Below are 23038 nucleotides of genomic sequence, written 5' to 3' on the forward strand. Positions count from 1 at the left end.
AAAGAAAACCATGGGGAAGGCAACAAATATTGCAAACAGAATATCTATTCCTAGCATCTTACTAGTTTACATTTGAAAGGATTCTGTTCTTTGTTAACAGGACTTTAACTGAAGAAAAGCAGATTTGTCTCTCTAGCACAAAAACTGCTGGCAAGTGTTACACTTTGAAAAGGGATTCTTTGCATTTTGTTTTTATAGATTATAATAATTTGAAGAGACAAAAATACCCTTTCTAAGATTTTTTTTGTTTTCAGTCTCCTTGCTAATTCTGTGATAGCCTAACACTTACTATAGGGAGATTCCAACTTTCAATGTTATATTCGGACAATTTCTTGCTAGTATAACCCCATTATGTCAGTAATTTCATCAACACAGAACTTGGGCCACTGCCATTCTTAATTTCTATCCCTGTAACTCCTCTGAAAACGATGGTGTTCCAAGACTGGAGTTATAAAAAGACAAATTCATTCCTAAGTGCTTATGAATTTCATAAGCTTCTACCCACAGTAGACCCCATTAGCTCAAAATCAATATATTAAACAATGTGGGTCAAATATTAGTAGGCATACTAAAGTAGCACTATACACCCATAACCATATTAAAATACTCTAGTAACACTGAACTGTTTTGATACAGAGGGTAGTTGAGTTTCACCTTCAAGCACAGAACTGTCAAAGGAGCTTTACTTTTTGGACAAGGAAAAATAACCTATGTGCGACATACTGTTCCCAAGGCTCTGGTAATAATGGACATGATAAGATGTTAAACAATTTCTTACCTTCTCCCACTTCTTGAATGTTACTTAAAGCCAATTCACTCCAAGATGACTATGTGAGCAGTTTGAGCTATAAGACCATGTTTGGAATTTCTCCTCTAACATTTTTGCTTTGTTTTGAAACTGGAATGCTTCCCTTCAGTGGATAATTTGCGATTGCTTCCAGTAACAGTTTACATTAACATTTACATTTGTTAGCTTATGTTCTCTTACTGTTTGTGACCTAGTTCAATTAAGTAAGCAAGGATTTTGAATCTGCCAATATAGGCTTTTTCTCCCTCCTCGCAAACCTTCAACTTTTCATTTGTAAGCAACACCACATCATCTCTCACATATTTTTATCACTATGAACAACTGTTTGGCAAAAAGTTTAACTCATCTTCCATCAGGACATCAGCTTAGCTATGTATAGCCACAGGTGCTAGCTTAAAACCATAGTGCCTCCCTCACATCTCTCTCATCCCATCCTTCAAAGAGGAAGAGGCAATACTTGACAGATACTGAAAGAATTCCTCATTCTGCCACCCACTGTTGAATCCAAACTCAAAAATGGTTAATACACAGATATGCATGGAAACTACAACCCCACTTCCTTTCCTTTTTCCCCCAAACTATTCATTATTGTTCTCTCTCAGGGAAAGGCTATAGGGCTAGGCACACAATTGGTCTGACCACTGGGGCTACTTCTAGACTATTTTTGTATTGCAGAGCAAAACCAAATTAGACTTTAACTGGGGACAGAATGAAATAATTCACATTACTGTTCCTGCAAACCTGACATTCTGATGAACTATAACTGATTGCTCCTCCTTCAGAAAAATGGCAAAGCAATGCTGGCCTTTTCTATATTTTTTAGATGGGGTCTCTACCGCCCCAAGGGGTACAGTCTCTATTCTCAAGCTAATGATAGCAGGGTCTTTTAAACAATTAAGCATGGAGAAGTGGCTTGCTTTTTAATATAAAATCAGTGATACTCCATTTTATGAAACGTGGAATCCTAATCATGTCATCCTGTTATACACCTATTGCAAGACAACAACCTTTTTTCTCTTCTGTTCCACTAAAAAACACAAGCAGAGATTCATGATGCAGATTGTTCAGTGGCTCCTGCAAGCCTTCAGACATATGCTGAATACTTGTGGTAAAACATGCACCTCTCACACTGGCATGCTGCTAATCTAATGAGATAAGGATCTTACTAAACACGCAAGACACCATTCTTCCTATCATTTTCAAGCATGCAATTATAAATTATGGGTCAGTCTTGAAAGAAAGCATGATATTTTTTGTTGTCCTTATTTAGAATTGTTGTTCTTGCATCACATGAATTCTGTCACACTAGTGATCTGCTACTACACATAAGGAAATGAGAGGCACTCACCACTCCATACGAGTATGTGTCACATGTTTCAGACACCGGGAGACTCTGTATAACTTCTGGGGCCATCCATGGAAAAGTGCCCACTAATGACATGTGTGTTGTATGGGAGTGGAACCTTGAGGCACCAAAATCACAGATCTGGCAAAAATTAAAAATAAACAGATATTAGAGTACCAACCTCATTCATTAGGCATCAAAACATCAAGTCAAGCAGCAGCATCTCTCTACAAGTAATTAAAGTGTTCATACCTTTAACACGCCATCAGCAGCTATAACAACTGAAAAATGAAAAAACAATGTTACAAGAATGCTATTAAAAATAAACACAATACATTTTCACAGCAAAAGACTTTGCTTTTTATCAAGAAAAATGATCCTATGGTGAGCCAGCACCTGAACAGGCACACATACACGATTGTCCTGGTTTCTTTGAGAAGCTTTAGAGAACGTCTGCTGAATACCTGCAAGCCTCTGAACAAACACAAAACCTTTCAGGCCTTACTGAGTTCAAAGATAGCAATACAACTATAGTTAAAATACAGATAAACTCCATTCTCCCCAATGTAGTTAGGCTTAACAAGAAGCCCGCTGAAAGATTCATTAATAAAAGGAGAAAACTTACAACTGAGGTGAAATCTAAACTCTTCTTGACTATTATCTCCCTATGTGCATTATAAAAATCTGTGTCCCTCCTATCCCACTAGTAGTAGTGAAAGTTTCAGTTAAAAGCCAATGTTCAGCAAATTTCATAAATGGTTGTCAGCTGCCAAGTACAGATTAACCAGTGCAGCTCCACACTGAGTGCATACTACTCAAAGGCATGAACATTTGTGAAACCTCAAAACTGGCCACAGTAAAGACAAGATTTTCAGATAAGAAATGTAAGAACAGACTTATCCAGTCTATCGTGTCTGGTGTCTGCCAGCCTTTCCTGGTACTCAGCCTTTGCAAATAGAAAAAGGAAGTGAGGAGTGTCCAGACAATGTCTGACAGCTGATAAGGTGGGTGCAATCATGGTCAGCAAGACACAACTTGAAAGAGCCCTCCACAATGCTCTAAATGATACCAGGGACTGTTAACAAAGGTCAGACAGGCTCAGGATGGGGAGGATGAACAGACTCTTCTGTGCCTCAACAAGTGCAGCTTGATGACAGCCAAGGCATTAGTTAGTTCTGCTTGTTCACAAAGCTCAGGTACAGATTTAAATGCTACATTAACAGGTAACAGTAAATGCAGAGCGTTTCAGTGTTTTGCTACTTTACCATTCCTGGACTTCAGATCCCTGTGGATTACTTTGACGGGAGCTTCCATGTGTAAATAGTGCATTCCTACACAAAACAAGGGAACAATCTAGTTAGGCAGGCTGAACGTGGCCATCACCTATCAGCAGTCATGTTTTCTGGTTCCCATTAATTGTACTCATTACGAGTTGGCATACCAGTATGCCATATGCTGCAGGAGAAGCAAAGCTTCCCATAAGCTACTTTGAGTAAAAAACACTAAGCAAGGCTCATATATCTTTCAGAGCATCTATATGGGTATGTTAATGCTTTTTAACGTCACATTTAGTTATTTTCTCTAATGTGGTACCTACACAGGGAAGCCAAGATATGAATTTACTGTTCGTTCATTAGTTTACGGTAATTCTTGGTCACAGAGAACACAAAGGATGAAACAGCTTGTTCTGCATTATTATATGAAGAATCTCAGTATGTTTGCTGAGAATAAGCCCTTAGCTTCCTTAAACGTCCCAATTCAAATCAAATGTAAGGATAATTATGCACTTTACCTCATAATTACTCTACATCAGCAAAATTATCCTCTTGGGACTCAGGGGCAAACCAGAAGTAAAACTGGCTCATAGAAGCCATTTTCACTCCAGAAATTATTTTGGATTCATAATAACCACGGAACACATTAAAAAGCACAGTGAATGGGGTTTGCTTTTTTTATGTTTGTTTGTTTGGGGTTTTTTTACAATTTGAATAGGGAAGTATAGGAAGGCATTCCTGACTTCATAAGGAAAGCATCTCCAGCTGTACACTTTGCTGGCTGTGTAGGATAGTAATGCACCACTCATCTTGCTTACCTTTAGCTATGTCAGTTGCCCAGGTCATGATATGATCCATATCCATCTCTTCACTTTTGTTACTATTAATGTAATCAAACAGTGAGCCAGCAGAAGCATACTCTGTTAACAAACAACAACAAACTCACTCACATGACTTTTTAAAACATTGCACCTAAACTGAAAGACCTAATGGAAACTGCCCGTTCCAGAAAGCAGTCAACCTCTGGATTAATGACAAAGAATTTGAGTCCAGCAGCTAATATTGTTTGTAGTGTAATAGAAAAGTGGTAGTTTGTTCTGATTATCCCAACACAGACATAATCTACTGCTGGGGGAAGAAAAAAAAAAAAAAGTAAAATCATATATAACAACAGGCATTAAAATGAAAAGGCATTAGAAAGGTCTGGTGTCAAGAAAGCTAAGGCAAAGCAGTTCAAATTCCAGAGTAAAAGGTTCTGGATGCTCCTTGTTCAGGATCAACAGACCTTTTTCTTAACTTCTCTCAGCTACACCTACAGGAACCCACAGCAGGATTATATAGGTACAAACAAGGGCTTTTTTGGCCCGTTGGTGTTTGCAAATGTGGCAGATGGAATCCAGTCCAACTGTCAGAGCTTGCGGGGCTGAGAGCTGGAATAACAAGCTAGTTACACCTACACACATTTAGGTGTGAAACTGGAGACAACTGAAACGTCCATAGTGCCACTTTTATATAACTTCAAATTCTTACATATTTAAACAGTGCATTTGCTGCTCCTGATCAGAAAAGCAGTTAATGGATGAGTTATTGTTTCCAAACACAGAGGATATTCCCCAGTGGTAAGCAGTACTGCGTACAAATGACATATAAAATGCCCCATAACAAAGGATTTTTTCTAATTTTTTTTTTTTTTTTAAGTAAAAGCAAAAGTTAAATATATAACGTTCTGTTAGGAAGAAAGGGTTTGTTAGTAGAAAGGGAAATTAAAATTTTCTTTTCCTATTTCCCCATGGAGGAACAGAGTAGCAGATCAAATCATTTGTTCATGAAAAAAATGTAAGGATGAAACTAGAGGTCTAACCCTGAGGTAAGCAGGCCAGATTTCCACGTGCTGCAGGTCATGTTCAGCAGTCTAAAGGCTGTAGCTCCTCTGCTTAGTATGTATTAAGTAAGCTTTATGTTTATTTAGTATTCATTCATGTTTCAGTGAAAACACAAGAGGACGTTTGTGAATTGAAGCAGCCGATATATTTTCTTCTATCTGGTTGCCAAGACAGAGTGGGCACATGCCACCCAGTATAGCCCAAGTAACACAAAGACCAGGGGGATGCAAGAAGCAACTTCAAGCCTTTCATCCCTCTCTCCCAAGGCTATTCCGTGTGCTTCTTGGGCAGAATTTAAAACCTATTTACACAACTCCCAAAATCTTCATACCTAAAGTGGCAAAGCAGCTGGTATACAATTGAAATGCTTAATTTCAGCCATTTCAAAGCAGCCACAAGATCATTCCCTCTAAGACTACATCAAATATATCTGAATTGTTGTTAATAATAATACTAATCAATGAATGATACATGATAGGCTAAATGCATAAAAAATAAACATTGCTCCTCATCAAGGAAATCAAAACCACTGGGAGACTGCTGCATGGGGAAGGAAACTCTGGGACGAGACTGAATCTGCAGCCTAGAACATGGTAGGCCATATGAGAAGATACCAGCACTAAATGAAAGGAAAGAGGGAGAAAATAGGAAGTCCCTTGAAAGTAAACACTCAAGTGGCAAGTTAGTTTTGGGTCATTACTGCAGGACCTCCCGCTGAAAGGAGTCTCTGCAGGAGACACAAGTGTTGCTTCTGATGTCACCGAAAGAGGAGTAAGCTGCTGACCTGCACATTTCCTCAATTAAAACATAAGCTTTTTTTACCCATGATGTCATCATCTGTCTTATAAATGGATTCTTCAGGAATAGGCTGGCTGCATGCTTTGCATGCCTTTACAATGCATAATTTGATCCACCAGGGTCAGGGACAACTCAGCTCCTTGAGCCCTTTGCCACTCTGTGTGAATGGAGGCACGCAAGCTTCAATCAACAAAGCTCGATCCTTTAGTATTTCTTCTACACATTTATTGTGCCACAGGTTTTTACTAGAAGCTTATAGATTTGGAAATCATATCGCGAGGATAATTTTCTGTCAATAATGGAAAAGAGGTATTTGCTTTAGAAAGAAAAGCTCTGAATGCCTGACTGGACCCAGTCTGTGATGGGCTGTGGGATACACCGTACGTTTCTGTGCGGATGCGGGGCACAAGCTCTGAGAACCTTTTGGGAGGAGGCAGCTGTGGTCAAAAACCAGATCTGAAAGCTAGGCATTGAGACTGCTGTTGACAGAGACAGCCAGTGATATCTAGAATGATGTGATCCATGTTAGCAGCTCACTGGGTGGGATGATCGGTTATAACACTAACATACATCCCAGCAGGAAAACGTGCTTTGACTGCAGATGTAGCCTTTCTCAGAGAACTCTTTGACAATCCCACATAAGACGTTACGTGCAGCTACTGCTTGGTACATGCCAATGCTTGGCTGAATGCCCTCATCTCCATCACTCTGAAGAAACATTAGCTTCTCAGGATTTATTCTTGTTTGGGATTTTCCCTTATAAGAAGTGGATCTGACTAAACACAGGATTAAGTCTGCAACACTGAAGGCCATCCAGAAGATCATGGAGTGAAAATTCCTCTAAAAAATATTTCAAGCACAGTTAACATTTCTCAGTAGCCATTCTCTCATTTGAAAATGGTGTGGGGAAATGGAGCCTTGTTTCCCTTCCAACCCATGGGACTCCAGTCTCCTTGGAAGTTGCAGGGAGAACCAAGGCAGTTTGTTAAAAAAAGCTTTTTTCTAGCCAGGATGGAATCAGAGCTCCCTGAGTAACAAAGTGATTAGACTACATAGTGTAGTCTCTTTTTCACAGATGGTTAGAGTCCCCATTCCCAATGACATAATGAACTACTTTAGCGGCTGTCTGTCCTGTGACTGGCAAGCAGGTCAAATGTCCTCCGAACACTGACCTTTTGTGAGATCAAACTGAGGACTTTCTGATCCAGACATCATCCTGAGTTGTTGATTACACATATCCTTTGTTACTCAGCTTGCTGATTTACACTTATTACTTATGTTATAAATTACAGTAAAATTACATTACTGGATTTATTAAATTGCTATTATTTTCATTGCTTCAAGAACGTATTCAAGTTCCTGTCTATATGCTATCACCAGGGCATCCTCTGAGTGGCATAGACTGGTCAACACCCATGCACCTCTGGAGTACTCACGGCCACCATGACCTCCAGTAGGCAGATACTCCTGTAAGCAAAGCTCCCCTATCTCAGATGCACTCCCACCGGATTACACTGCCATCTACTGTGATAATCAGACGTCTAAGAGACAGGTAGAAATAACTGAATTTTCACAGGTTCTGTCCACCATCTGAGAACCAATAAAAACCTGAAGGGCAGTGTTTCAAACTGCTATTAGACCGTGCCACCATGCAAAGACTACTCTTCGCATCAAGCTCTTTGAAGTGTTACAGACATGCCAAAACGTGCCTCGTAATCTACACTTTCATGGGTTTTACCTCTCCAAACATTTGTTTCAGCAGATTGGAGATTTCTTTGCTTTGGGTTTATTTTCTACTACTATCTTACCTAGTTTCTCCCATACAGAAAAGGGAGAAATTACATTACCTGTAATGTAATTTTTTATCTTGACCAACTCCCAAGATAAGGGAAGGAAGCTTAAATTGATGATAGGAAAAAAAAAAAACCAAAACAAAAACCCAACAAACCAACAAAATCACAAAACCCAACCTCCACATAATTCTAGGAGTGCCAGAATGAATGAAACCTAGGTTTCACACCTAGGTGAATAAATGGAGTTGTCTTATGGGGTCTAATAAACCCTTGACTCTATTTCAAATTCTTTCCATGGCTGGGAAGTTCCCAGTGCAGATTCTCCTGTTTTCAATACAGGCAGAATTCATGGTGCAGCTCTGCTCTGAGCACACTCTCAGCCTTCCCTTTTCACAGAACTTGCCAGAACTTTGTATCATGAAAACCTCTACTTCTGTCACACATCAGTTAAAATGGAAAAGCAATTCACAGAACAGAGTGAAAGCTTCTATTTAAAGGAGTGCTGAGTTTGTGCACCAAGAACATCACAGGCTCCGACTGCCTCTGTGCTGCTACCAGCCATGCTCCCAGCCTAGTTCCTACCTCCAGCACTCCCATTTACATTGAGGCAGGTGGTGCTGAGCACTCTAACATTCAAAGGAGGCCAGAACCATTAGCAAAACACTGAAATTGGGTAAAGCTAATACCTTGTAACACTGGAGTTTTACAGAATCAAGACAAAGGTCAGACAAAAATCCTTACCTGTAACTATGCCATAATTTGGAGGTTCAATGACAGCTCCGTAGAACTGAATGATGTTTTTGTGACTGAGCACACTGAGTATTTCTGCCTGTTGAAAACAAGCAAACAAAACTGTTAGACAATTAGGAATGGGGCATTTGCTATAGTAGTTTATTTTATACCCAAGCGGATATACACATATGTGTAACATATATAAATACACAAATATCTAGGAAAGACTGTCCACAAATGCTTGGCATTTGAAAACCTCATGAGGGAGTTTGGCAGGTGAATGCTTAGTATGTTTGGTGAAAAAAAAAAAAAAAAAATTTTTTTTCAGACTATTCTTTCATGGCCAAGGCACAGATGTAGAAGCTAAGTCTTTGGAAAAACTGAAGGCCTTGGAAAACTTTGTTCAAAGAAAGATCTGGGATTTTTGGCAGAGTTGCAGCAGTCCTATCCAGAATTTGTGTTTATGCACAAAGTACTATGGGTTCAGTGAGTCCAGCACTTTAGGCTGTTAGAGCATACCATGCACACACAGCTCCATCCAATGTTTACTGGAAACATGGAGTTTCCAGGCATGCGCTGTGGAGTCTGATTGAATACACAGAGCAAGTATGCTTGAGATTGCCAAATAGCCAGCAGTACAGTTGAAACTGCTCCTCAGAGCAGGCTGCAGACGTTTGGAAACTCTGGGTAAATATACAAAACCTTCAAATTCCACTTGAACAATGCTTCTAGGTTTAAAAGAGACTGCGGAAATGAGAAAGTATCCACACAAATTAAGGCATATAGTTCCTATGATTTTTGCAAGAAAAGAAGGTCAGATGTCTCATTCAAGGTCTCTCAACAGTTTCGCCTCTGTAGTATATTAAAATAAATATTCAAGAGATTTTATACACGTTTTTACAGAAAAATATGTATTATGCAAATACAGAGATATGCTATTATGTATTTTTCTGTACAGCAATGCATTACTTGAAGACTTTGAGATTATGTTAACTCTAAACCAGCCAACAGCATCTAGTAAGAACAAAATCACAATTAATTCCTCTGAACTTATCGAAAGTATCTGATCTGACAGATCCCTTCTTGGATCCCTTGACTAGCTGTAGGAGTGTTGCTCTTTACTTGCAGGTGAGTCTTCCCACAGTTGCTTAGATAGTTGCCACTTAAATTATTTTGTAGCCTTGTAGATTCACTGAAAACAGCAATACTATAGCAGCTTTGATGCAGAAAACCATGGTACATCAGGTAGTGCTACTGTAATAAATGTAGACATAGCAAAACAGTCATTTTTTTGGCCTGTGTTTTATTGCTGGTACGATGATACATGTGTGTAACTGCATCATTACAAAGGTGTCGGCTCAATTTTTTGCTGTTGTTGTTTAAAGCCTTTTCTGAGTAACTTCAACACAGTTTTGAGTTAAGACCTTTATCTTTAGCTAATGCACTGACATTTACACATACTCAATTAAATCTTTAACTATAGCTTTGAACTTAACTTGGGTTCCACTAGTTCTTCATGCTGCTTAGCCTGCTCAGCAAGGGAAACAGTGTTACCGTGAAGTTAGTCATCTTTTTTCACAATATCAGAAAAGTAATTTTTTAAATGTATGCTGTTTTCAGCAAATCATACTGCAGACTGACTCACCTACAAGTCCACAAAATAATTTAATTGGCAGCTATCTAAGCAAATGTTGGAAGACTCACCTGCAGCAGCACTCCTACAGCCAGTCAAGGGATCTGAGAAGGAATCCATAGATCAACAAGGGATCTGTTGGCAGAAGGAGCTCTGCCCTCCAGCTGCAGCCCCACCAGCCTCCCACGGCAGGGGACTCCAGCAGCAGCAGCAGCAGCACTGCCTGTTTCATGAGCTGTACCTCCTACCTCCTTCAGTAGCCTGGAGGATGCAGGTAACAGCCTAGTCATTCAAAACTCCACTTCCACAGCCTAGCAAATGCAAGACCCCTACACTTCAAAAACTTCTGTATTATATCTTCTTTAGGAAATATTAAATTGGGGAATGTCCTCTAATTCCTACCAGCATTACTACCGGATAACCAGGAGACCTAATACTCCTTGACTGCCTACCTGAATATTGTTAGAAATGAGACAGGAATACCAGGCCACAAACAACATTAGACAAAACTATCTAGACCATCTTTTCTTGAACACCTTGGTCAAGAGGAGTGGAATAAAACTATCTTCTGGTACAGTACTTAAAAATCCATGTCTTCAAAGCACTGTGCGCACCACCTGCTGATGTTTACAATACATGTACCTCAACAGGCCATTAGAATTAAATTGACTGGTCTCACATTTAACCTTCCCATGGCATAATGTATTTAGACCCTGGCTACAGAAGTAGTACTAGATGAATCTTTTTAAAGAATGATTAAAAATGCCCCATGATGAACATATCCAAGTGCCATAGCTCCCAATTCCACTGCAGCAATGTGCAGAACCCAGTGGCTCTCCTCCATCTCACACAAGATGTTGCTGGATCCCATAAAAGCCCACCAGAGCCACTGGACAACAGGAAGGGCCACACTGCAGCCACCAGCAAAACCCAGGCCTACCAATCACCCAGTGCTACCGTGAAATGGACAACAAGCAAGATAGGAGCACTGGGCCAAGAAGACGAGTCCTTCGCTGCCGCGGGCATACAGACACACAGTGCTTTAATTATTTGGAGATTCAAAAATAATTATTTTCTAAGATTATCTTATTTACAGTATATTACACATCAAGATCGCATTCCAGGAGTATGAAGAAATGCTGTGTCAACCATGGCTAATACCCTCATCTTCACATTGATGTTCATACTCTAAACTGGGATTTAACAAACACCAAAGCAAGCTTCCATCTAAGAATAAGGAAAGGCATCTACTAATTGCCCACAGATATCCCATATTAAGAACCTGGGGGCGGGGGGCGGAAGTACCAACTTTTTCTAAGGACCATTAATTCTGAAAAAAAATCCTTTCTAAACACTTTTAATCACTCTGCTGTTGTTAGCACTAGTGATTCTAGACTATTCCTTTCATGTTTTGCTCTTTTCAGCTGCTATAGATCAGCTGTGAACTCTATTAGCCAATTTAAAGACACTTATTCCTTACAGTGAGAACCAGATGCAAGTCAATCCACATCTTTGAAGCTTTTGTACTTTTTTTGACAAGAAGGTGCCATATTTCAATGAAAGACTGACTTTCAGATAGCAAATTACAAAGTGGTGGGTAAAGACTGGTATTTCAAAGGTCTCTTAGGCACTTACAAGAATATTTAGAATCACCTTTAAGCATCAAACTCATACTTAAATCCAAAATGCCTAAAAGCTTGGAAGAAAATCCTGCCATGCATCTGTCTGCCTAAAGGCCACTGAAGAAGCCAGCCCTCACTGGCTTGGGCATGACACGCTCACTTCCGTCAGTAAAGTTGCTATCTATCTTACGCAACCTAAATGAGCATCAATTTCCTTCCTAAAGCCATGGTGATGACAAGTAACAAGTCTTCAGTTATTTCATTGTATTACTTTTTTGTATGAAAGACAGATTTTTTTAATTTTTTTTTTAAATGTTGGATCAAAGCAGAACTAGAAGGAGCTCAGCTGAAGGAAAAGCACAACCCAAACACGTAAATACAAACTCCTTGGACATAACATAGAGACACAATCAGACACACAAGGTGACTGCAGTGGAGTTGAGTATTACATTTAGTCCCATGATAAGCTTAGTCAAACCTGGTACTGATCATCAAACCATGCTAAAAACCATTCACCCCATACTTACACCACAGGTACGGGTAAAATTATGTCCCTCTCTCGAGTCCTGCTGAAAGGAATTACAGACTAGATGCCATTTCTTGAAGGCAAAGGGATTCAGAAGTCTAAACAAACCTAATCCACTGTTTACATAATTCAACCACTATCATGAAATCCAAGGTCAGAGCAAATTACACTAAAAACATTTTAATTTAATTCTCACTTACTGGCTCCTGTGGCGTTACTGTAAATCAAACCCAATTCATAAGACAACTACAGTGTAAGACTTACAAACTCAGGTAATCCCTCAGTGTACAAACTAATTGCGTCCTATCAACCATGGTCTACATCACAGTGCTTAACGGCTAATTTATTTTTATGCCTGTTTAATCTCTAGTTATTGACAAATGTGAAAATGTCAATTATATCATCTATGACTGACATCACCCTACAGCTGCCTTTAGACCTGCTAGTACTGCTCTTAACCTTCTAGTACAAACAACCATGCATGAATACTCATATCCTCAGTATTTTCAGCAGGTAAAACCAGGATCCTCCTCTACACCTTGTCTGTTCAGCAATTGCTGAACAGAAACCACCGACATAGATTCTGAGCGTGGCCAGCAGCAGACGAGGGGATGAAGCAAGCTACCTGGACAGCGTGGTCTTGTTATGAGCAGCACAAGCCTCAGCTCACTGGGATGACACAAGTCCTACCTCGCTTTTGCTCTGTCCGCTGCCAGCGCAAAAAGAGCAGCAAACGCAGCGTAGCCCTGACGAGATCTTCAAGGTCAGCGCTGACTGCAGATGTAGGCAACGGCCACCTGATGCTGAGCTGGCATTACTCAGGAACGCAGACAGGCCCTACCATCAGATCTTTAATTGTAGCTGCAACGGCAGTAAGGATGTGGACGGAGGCACTTTGCATACAGCTGTGTTGTTGCCTGCCAGCTACTCATACCAGCCGCAGCTGCTCTTGTTAGAGCTCCCTATCCCAAGGCAGCTAAAGTTAGCAAAGACCAAACAACTCAGCATATTTTAGTTACTCTGGTCCTCCTTGGAAATACGTTAGAAAGTTGTTACGCTCACACTTGTAGTCAAGAGAAGTGATCAAGGGTTTGGGCTAGCAGCCTATTCCAGCAACACAGCTGGATCTGCAAAAGAACATCTGTCCACAGAGTTTTTTCAGTATCAAAAGACTTTTTTGCTTGGGTCTGGGCAAACTAGGCCCACAGCAACTTAATCACCACTTCTTCCAGGTCCCTTTGGAGCCACTGGACAGAGCGGACAAAGTACAGCCGGCCATCCTTCCACACTGGTCTGAGCACGCTGGTTTAGGATTAACACAGGAAATAACTGCAGCCCCTTGTGAGACCATCGGGTCAGCCAGCAGCCAACCGACTCTCCTGTTAATAAACCAGTTAATTGCACAGCAAGAGGCACCTTCTCTCCATGCAAAATTACAGGGTTAGACATGGTTAGCTACTTAAGGAATTTGATTAACACAACTTCCTTAACTGCCTTCTAATATTTATTATTACATTATGCAACAGTTTGGTTATTTACTTTTCCAAAGAAATGCTTGCCATGTTTATTAAGGAGATATTTAGACACACTTAAGGCAGCTTTGAAAAGATATTTTTATCTAGGTCTCATAGCATTTTAAAGGCTTTGACCTTTGTCATGTTCTTGGGAGAGTTGCAACTTCGCTACTCTCAGGGGGTTTTATAGTCTAATAAAAGGGCAGCTGGAAGAGGCCAGCTGACGTTTTATTAAAATTGTTCTATTTACTGACAACCACATACAAAAAAAATAATAGAATGCTAACACAAATCAACCCCAAACCTTTATTTCCAGATTCCTGCTCAAAAATACATTCAGTCTGTGTCCATTTCCATGTCTCAGGAATGATCTCCTGTGAATTCACTGATGTCTAATAAGGGATGATGTCTCTAATACATTAGTTTCTCTAGGTAAATGAGCCCAAATCATTTTACAGATGCAATACTAAGACAATGAGCATCTAAAGCTACAGTTTCGCTACAAAACACTAGTAAAATATGTATCTTAAAATCCTACAGGTGTGTGATTTTTTTAATGTAATGCTGACAAATCATTAAGCCAAAAAAATTGCATATTTTTCACAAGATATTTTTATGTTTTACATGCTTGAACATAAATATTATACAGCCTCATGATGATTCTTTTTAAAGCACATTAAGGTTTTGATAGAAGCCAGAAATTACCCACAGCAGATAGTTTTTACTACTTCATTGTTTCTGTCTTTTCGAAAGTTAAAACTGAATACAATTCTTAATAAGCAGGATATAGAAACAGTTCATGTAATTTAGCTCTTTCTGGATTATTATCATGCCATAGTCTCAGAAACCTAATGCTCTATCATTGCTAACAAATGTTCCTCTCAATATGAAACAAGTAAAGGGATACGAAAAGAATTTTAGAAATATAAAACTACTAAGAATTTTACAGCAGGGATGTTATGCAATTATTACAGTTTTTAACATTAGAAAGAAAAATCAAGCAGATACAAAATAAAAATTTATGACTCTGCCTAGTGTTTTGTCTGTTCTCATAAATTTTTCTAAGAAAAAAAAAAAAAGAAGGTTTTGTGCTTTGTGGTCCCCAAGAAGAAAGCTATTAATAAGCAAAGCACAGTGATTATCCACTGACAATGTTTGTTAAACCAATTAAACTGTCTTTGATATTAACAAAGCAAGAGGAAAACCACATGAACATGGCAAAGTCAAAGAATCCTCAGTGAGATTTTCTAACTGCAAATAAGCAGAGTTACCACATGCTTTGATGAGTGCTGTGGACACCCTCCCAGCACAAATGTGTTACCATCCCTTTCAACAGGCAGTCATAGTTCTGAAGACTATGGCTGCGTATCACTAAAGCTGTGTGAGTTTGGGGTTCTTTTTCAGTACTCATTTAGAGGATCACTTTCTATAGCCCATTAACAAGTTAAAACTCTGTCAGCATTTGTTATGTCTTAGAAGACAGCCATATATTCATTCAGTGTTTCAGGGATACTATTTCACAAACCACACAGAGAAGAAGGGTTAAATTACATTCTCACATTGATGCCACCAGCACTTCTGCAAACAACAGAATTAAATTCTCATAAGTACATCTACAATGACATACAAAACATGTATTTAAAAGCATTTTGATTGAGCAAATGTTTCAAAGCATCAAATTTGCATCCAAAATTATGTCCTACCCTGTTACAAATCCCAGCGATTAAAAGTGGAAATATAAAGGAAACTAATAAATTCCCATTGCTATATAATCATCTTATCATTATTTTAAACCCATTGTTTTGTATCACCACACAATTCTCATTTTTTGAAATCCTGTGGTAGAAACACACTTTAAATACCTTGTATTGAGTTTTAGATTTAAATCTTGAAGAAAGAAAAAAAAAAAGCACATTACCAAGATACCACAACTGTCATAATGTACCGCGCTGAAGGAACACGGACATAAATTTATTATGTGCTGTTACAGGTTCACCCCATCTTATGTAATTTACTTTAAAATACTTCATTTGCACCATGCAAAAGCAAATGTATATGGGCATTTTTGGAGGTAAGGAACACCAGAGGACTTGTTAGTAGTAAAATATATTGGATATTGGCCCTTTTAAAAGAAAACTGAGTTTTATAATCTCCTATAACTTTTTATAGCAACCTTTGCACGTAACTTGCCAGTTTTAAGGATAATTTGAAGGCTATGGGATTAGGAGCACTATCTAGTGAATTCAGAATATCCCTGTCAAAACACTGCAAAGTCTTGCTGAGCTCATGGAAAGCAGGTTGGTCTCTCCAAAAATCACAGGGAGATCTGTCCTTATGATGTGGCAGCACACCTCCTGCCTTACGCAGAAAGAGGCAGTTAGATCAAGCTACCTGGATTGATCCTGCCACTGACGTACATCAGGCCAGTACAATAACCACATGGAGCCCACCAAGCAGTAACCAAGCAATTGCAGGATCATGGTGTTGGTGTTCCTCATGATGGGAGTTAAAAACTTGCTATCAGTGACAGAAGAGGCTGTTAACAGAAGCTGCAGCATTTAGGATAAAACTAAGCAAGAGCACTTTCTGCACAAAATCCTTACAGAAGGTTTAATAAGCTTGAAAGTGACATTTTGAGTTACAACCACACTGCCAGTTACTAAAAAAAAAGCAAAACAAAACAAAACAAAAAAACCCAAACCACAAACCACAAAGATCATGGACAAATAACTCATTTTCACACAGATTTCAACTAGAAATCCACAACATCCAAACATATCTCACAGGAGTGTTACATTTTGCAGCATACAGCTTGAGATTGTATCAGCATTTAATATTAAGGTACCTGATAAAGGGAGATCTGCCAAGAACAAGAAGAGTAGTTTGGATTTCACTAGTGTTATTTGCAGTTAGTAAACCCCTTCAAAACGTGCATAAACTATGTATTTGTAATGGTGTAAGAGTGTAGAAATGAGCAATGTCTTGCAATACTATAAATACTTCATTCAGGCAGATTTAGAGTAAGAAACTGCCTCCAGCTGCAAAGCAATACCAGCAACAGAATAGAAACAATAGATGAGTGGACTAAAGAGCAGGTTTGAAATACCTGAGCTCCCAGAGAGCAGTTTATTTTCAGCAATCATCATTTCTCTTCTCAATATTGGGAAATTTTCCCATTTATTCACAATCATTTTAAACACAAATCTGCTTTGACTATAGAGTACACCAACAAAACTCACAACATCTCTAAAATGCAAGGGAATAACAAAATGTGAAACTTTCTGACTCCCTGCTCACTCCACAGGTGAGCAGGTATCATGGCTAATATGCAACACCTGAATCTTCCCAGACCCAACAAATGGAAAAATACCCAAGGAGATTACTTCTGAGATTGAAGTCACTGTAAGTCTCGTGAGCGCCTTGTTGGAAAGACATTTGGTACCACAGTGATGGGCAAAACCAATCCGCTCTCAAGGAGTCTCTTGCAGTACTTAGGAACAACAGAAGAGAAAATGATATCAAAGAAATGGTATCTGGAGAAAGGCCATGTTCACACATATCCAGCTAGAGCAATGATTTTTCCGAGGTCTGCAGAGTATTAGTAAGGAATGTGGATAAGATAACTTAGAAGAGTAAGTCTAATCATAGTGGCTTTTACTGAACAATTAGCACAGACTCCAGAGACAGCAGCAGCTATACTCATGGATCCTGATCCACTCGTCTAAAGCAGCTATGATCTTTCCACTGAAGTATTTTCTCAAACTTGATAATGAAAACTGCAATTTAACCAAGGAAAAAAAATCATCATGTTCTTGATGAGCACTCACTTTAAGCCTGCCTTAGAGTAGATAAACCCAACCTACTGTAGCTAATGATAGGAACAGCACTTGATGGGGATCCCTCTTAGGAATCCCAGTGATTGTTATAATTCCAAAAAATGTTCCTCAAGCAGACAGGCTGAGCCCACCCTCATGAAAACAGCACATCACAAAATGTGTTACCTCCCTGTTACACATTAACAGCAACTGCTGGGGAACCATATGGGGTTTTGCTTTCCACACGGGCTGTCGGAGCTCTGTAGAAGGCTCTCCCCAGTTATCACTCAAAAATGACCTGCCCCTGCAGGAAAACAAAGAATCACTCCCTACTCAGAGACCACCTACTTTAAAAAGACAAAAAACTTTCAGCACAGAAATTCTGGCTGTGACCATCTGGCATAAAAGAAAGGAAAGAAAGTAGTTGCCAACTACAGACCACCTTCTGCTGAAGTGTCTTAGAGTCCTCCACGGATCAGAAGCATTTTTCACGTCACATTTACCTATGCCATAGCACAAGCTCACAAAATCTTTGGTGTTCAAGAAAATGAGCTGTCACTATAATCTGAATCTCTGACTGCTGTGCATTATCTGAATGACACACATCATGGGTTTATGTGCAACTGTCCAAATCTGCTTGCAGTTTTGGTTTTACCATGTATTAGTGATGTATCATCTTCTTTCCTGAATCCAGAGCAGCAAGCTGTCTCTGTGATTTACCACGTCTTCTTTCTCTTTACCATGACTTAAGCAGTAACCATCCTTTCTCTGGTTACAGCCAGACCTTCCTTTCACCTTGCTGAGGTTGGCAAGAATATAAGCAAGAGCACAGGACTCCACCAAAATCTAACTTATACCTTCTCCAACTAAGTATGACTGCCCTTCAGCCAGGACCATGCCATCAAACAATAGCCAGAACAACAGACTTCACAGCAGCTCACTGGCTATGTCCACACTACCACCTAGACCACTACAGACCAGAGTCTCCACTCCCAACAAAACTAAAGTTTCAGGACATAAGTTCCTTACCCACTTTTCAGAAAAGTTAGTCTTCTTTATCTAAGATTGAAAATTGTATTTTAGTTAGAAACTTGGCTCAAATGCTACCCCTACTGGGTAGCAATGGTCAAAAAATGAAACTAGACAAAACTTCTGAAATTTCAAGTTTTTACCTTTATGCAAAGTAGATCCACTGTTTATTATTTCTCGGGATTCTTCAAGCTACCTTCATGGTAGCTCAATCTTTTTCCATTAAGACTAAAAAAATTCAAAAAAACCCCCAATGTCCAAGGCAAAAAATTTAGAGGAAAACTAGCAATATTTTAAAATTGGTTTTAGTGTCATAAAAACACATTTATTAGTATTACTGTACTATGTATTTCTGACACGTAACTTCAGCTTTTCCCTGACTTCTCTTTGATTAATTTCTTGTACACATAACTCCTTATCTTACCTAGACTTCTTTATAGCTATCTGCTTACATAGATATGTCAATAACAACTATTTCATTTCTAATCTTTGTTATAGAAAAAACTTATTTTCAGAGAAGAAAACTTTTTTTTAAATTATGTTGACATCATATCTATTAAGAATACAAGCTGTCAGCCTCAAAATAAATTGTTTAAAAAGGCAGTAACTTGAATAGCAGTATCTCTGAATTCTGTAGAAAGTGGAAATCTAGAAGAACCTATCTGGAATAGTGATAGAGACTAATTACAGAGTGACCTGGTATCCTGTGAAGGCAGTGGCTTTGAGTTTCACAAACAGCAGACTTACAAGGAGCAGGAACTAGCAGTTTTTGTACCACCACAGGATACCAAATTAAGCCAAAAGTCTTTCTCATTGCTCTTTTCCAACCAAACAGCAATATCCCGAGCCAGTTCCTCCCCCAAAATTACAACAGAATGACCAGAGGTGCCGTAACCTCTACCCATGTCTGTGCCGCAACCTTGGCTCTGCAGTTCAAACCCACCAGAAAGAGTAAAACTGAATAATGAGCCAAACTGAGAACACAAAGCCCGAGACCTGCTCTAACTCCTTCACAATGGTTTGGTAGAACAGAGCACATGCAAGCCAGGAGCATTTCCTCTAAGGAGAGTTGGAAATGTGAAAAAAATCACAGCATCACGCATGCCATTAATTCTCATCCTCCAACACGTACAAAATGTTTCTGAGAACTACTCTAACTCGCACACATGAATAGACCAAAATTTCTAAAAGAATACAGATGTAGGAAAAAGTGGTAAATAGAAGACAGTTGAATGTGAAAATAACAGTACTGCAGTAATACTCCACAATGTAACCACAGTACATTTTAGGGTAAACATGTAAAGGGAAAGAACATCTTGCAACCACATTCAGCTTTAGCATTTCCCCATTTGTGAATTTCTACTTCCACACCAGTAATCTGCACCTTCAGACTTCATTCGAATCTTCCCTTTCATCATTTTATTAGAAAACTTCCAGACACATCAGAAATAAATGAGGAATGCTACACACATACCCCAGTGGGAGATTAAGAACATTTAAAAGGCCAGTTAGAAAATAGAGATGATTTATTTTGTGATTACAAAACAATTGACTTGCACTACTTCCTCCATCGTCCTGCATTGTGCTTCCCAAGGACCTGCAATAAATGAAACAGCACAGAGGAAGCAGGAACGCTGCATTACATGAGCCCACAGGAACTTCAGGACTGGGATCACATCATGCAGTGTACCAATGAAACCTCTTTCCTACAGGCTGTACCTGAAGAGCCAAAGAGGAGGCAACATACTGCAGCAAATGACAATTCCAGTCTGAATCTGAGCGCAGCAAAAAGAATTGTCATTTCTCTTCCTATTCTAGCAACGCCTGAGTCCTTGCACGATTACTAACTGATTTATGCTCTGAGTATGACAAGGACTACATTGGCAAAGTTCACGACAATGAACTGAGCTCACAAGCTGGATCCAGGGCCCAGAAGCTCCATGCTGTTTCAGTGGCACAGAGCACATTCAAACCTGCAACATCTCCTTTGGTGTGGAAGAATGACAGCATCATGTATACCACAGCTTCCCATTTTCCAATGCCAGAGGTATGCAAAAACTCGTCTGAGGACTATTCTAATTTACATATAGGGAGAAATGAACTCCCATCAAGGACCAGACATGAGCAAATGTAATTTTCTATGTAACCTTCAAGTCAGGCAAGGTTGGGATGACTTTAAGCATTCTCCTTCATTCAAGCAAAATCATCCTCTAGCAATACCGATCACAAATCTTTGCTGCCTGAGATACATCTCTCCAGAGGGCACATCCAGAACTCTTTTCCACCCTGTCAGAGTGCTGTATGGCTACATGGTATTTCCTCTCTCTTTCCACGTGTGCTGCTATTGCGCTGTGCACTTTACTTGCAACACCACTGGCCTGCTGAGGGTGTTCATTTCTAGGAAACAATTCCCTGATTCCAGGGAAAGTCCTTCCTTCTGCCTGGCAAAAAAGAGAAGAAATGGAGCTTAGGAAGGCTAACTTACAAGAAAGATGCAGTACTGGCAGGAAAAAAGCACCCAGAGAAACATTTCTTCTTCTCTTTAAGTACAGTTAGCGATACCTTATTAGTAGTATACAGTGTTACCCTAAAGAGGGTTTGGCTGATCCCATGTATCTGGAAGGCAGTCATAACCCTTCCACCTTTTTCCCTTCTTGAGTTTGAATTGTTGCAGTTTGGAGGGCTTTTGAGATTTCTTCTCAAGGGCAATTTTATTAATTATCTCTGTCTTTATAAAATCTGGATATAATTACTATAGTTGGCTCTGAGTGGAGAATATAAGACCATTTGGAGATTGCTGTTGTGTAGAGCAAGTGTAATGGTCTTGCACATTACTGCAAACCTTGCAAATATTAATAAACATTTCAACCATTAATTATTCCATATTGTATTCTCAGGGACAGCACCTTGTTGTTAGTTTCAGAGATGGTTTGGAAAGGAAGAATCATTTTTAGTTTTAGCTGGGTAAAGATTAGATACCCATCTTCAGCACTTTCAGGACACACGATTTTGTGATGAATGCTCATAACTCTTGCTAAAAATCTAACTACATTTTCAGCTAGTAAACTGTTTGAGAAATAAAGACATTTCCTACAGAGCATTTCAATTGGGTCAATGATGCATCTAACTTTAGGTGCCTGCATTCAAAAATTATTTTGATACTGCTTCAAGGTCTCCATTGCTTGCTCCCATTACTCCCAAACCACCAAAAAAGCAAAACTCTTTTTTTGAAAAAGAAATCTTGAGGAACAGAGATCTTAAGCCTTTAGAAGTGTCCTGCATCTTTTCATACATACTCACTGTGTAATTTAGACTAACATACCTTTATTATTGTGTATGAACAAAAAGAAAGCACAAGGTGTAATAGTCTTCTGAAAATACTGCTTTTTTGTTAAAAGTCTCAGCTGAATTCAGAATTTTGATGGGTTGAAGTAAATGGTGGTGCTAGAATACTACTGAAGTTGTAGAAGTCAGATCCCAATTCTTCCAAATAGATATTTTAAGATATACAGCTTCTTTAAAATGAGAGGAAGTAAAACTCCTCATTCTTTTAAAAGCTGTGTACAGGGATGGATTTTCACAACAATGAACAGCCTAATCGGGGTGAAGAATCCTCAACTGAAAGCTCACAAAGGGACCCCTCTATCCGTTCTCCATTTTTTCATTTCCACTTTTCTCTTGAAAGGAGTGTCTCACCGGAGAACCGGAAGAGTGAAAGATTTTAAAGTATAGGACTGAAATCCATCAAACCCAGGATTGCGGTCCAAACCCAACCAGCTGTCAAACCCAGAGATACGAATGTATGCTCACTTCTGCCTAATAAAATTTGAATCAAACACTTTGCATCTGATTCTCCATGTGAGCTTTTATGCAAACTTCTAAAGTGCAAGGAATCCTGGGGTGGAAGAGCTATTCTGAGAGCTTTCACATAGTTCATGTAATTAGGGAAACCACTTCCTTTGATTGTAAGTGTTCAAAACAGCTGAATTTCTTCTTTCAAAGGAACTCTGTGATTTGGGTCATCTCTTTTACTTGCTCTTTCATGTTTCTCAAGATGAGAGGTGAGACTGTAGAGCACATTATTTAGAAAAAAAAAAGATTCCACTTTTTGTTTTAGGGATTGAACTTGGACTATTCAAAAGGTTGTCATTTGGAAATCTATCTTTCTTTCCCTCCCTCTGTTTCCTTCCTTTTCTGATAAGCTCTTCAGTGGCTCCAGTGAACGTAGTCCAAAATGCCAATTTAAACCTAAGGGAAAACTGAAAT

At 39.2% G+C, this 23038-nt stretch overlaps 1 protein-coding gene across 1 annotated transcript in view; it reads right to left on the reverse strand.

The window, feature by feature from the left end:
• Positions 1 to 23038, reverse strand: part of MAP3K20 (mitogen-activated protein kinase kinase kinase 20) — a 95457-nt gene that overhangs the window by 54303 nt on the left and 18116 nt on the right. Inside the window, 5 exon segments of the mRNA XM_030016877.2 lie at positions 2157 to 2294; positions 2406 to 2434; positions 3419 to 3484; positions 4246 to 4347; positions 8643 to 8730. Coding sequence (XP_029872737.1) covers positions 2157 to 2294; positions 2406 to 2434; positions 3419 to 3484; positions 4246 to 4347; positions 8643 to 8730 — 423 coding nt within the window.

The sequence above is a fragment of the Aquila chrysaetos genome, chromosome 6 (assembly GCF_900496995.4).
Source record: "Aquila chrysaetos chrysaetos chromosome 6, bAquChr1.4, whole genome shotgun sequence".
In the NCBI taxonomy this organism is placed as follows: Eukaryota; Metazoa; Chordata; class Aves; order Accipitriformes; family Accipitridae; genus Aquila; species Aquila chrysaetos.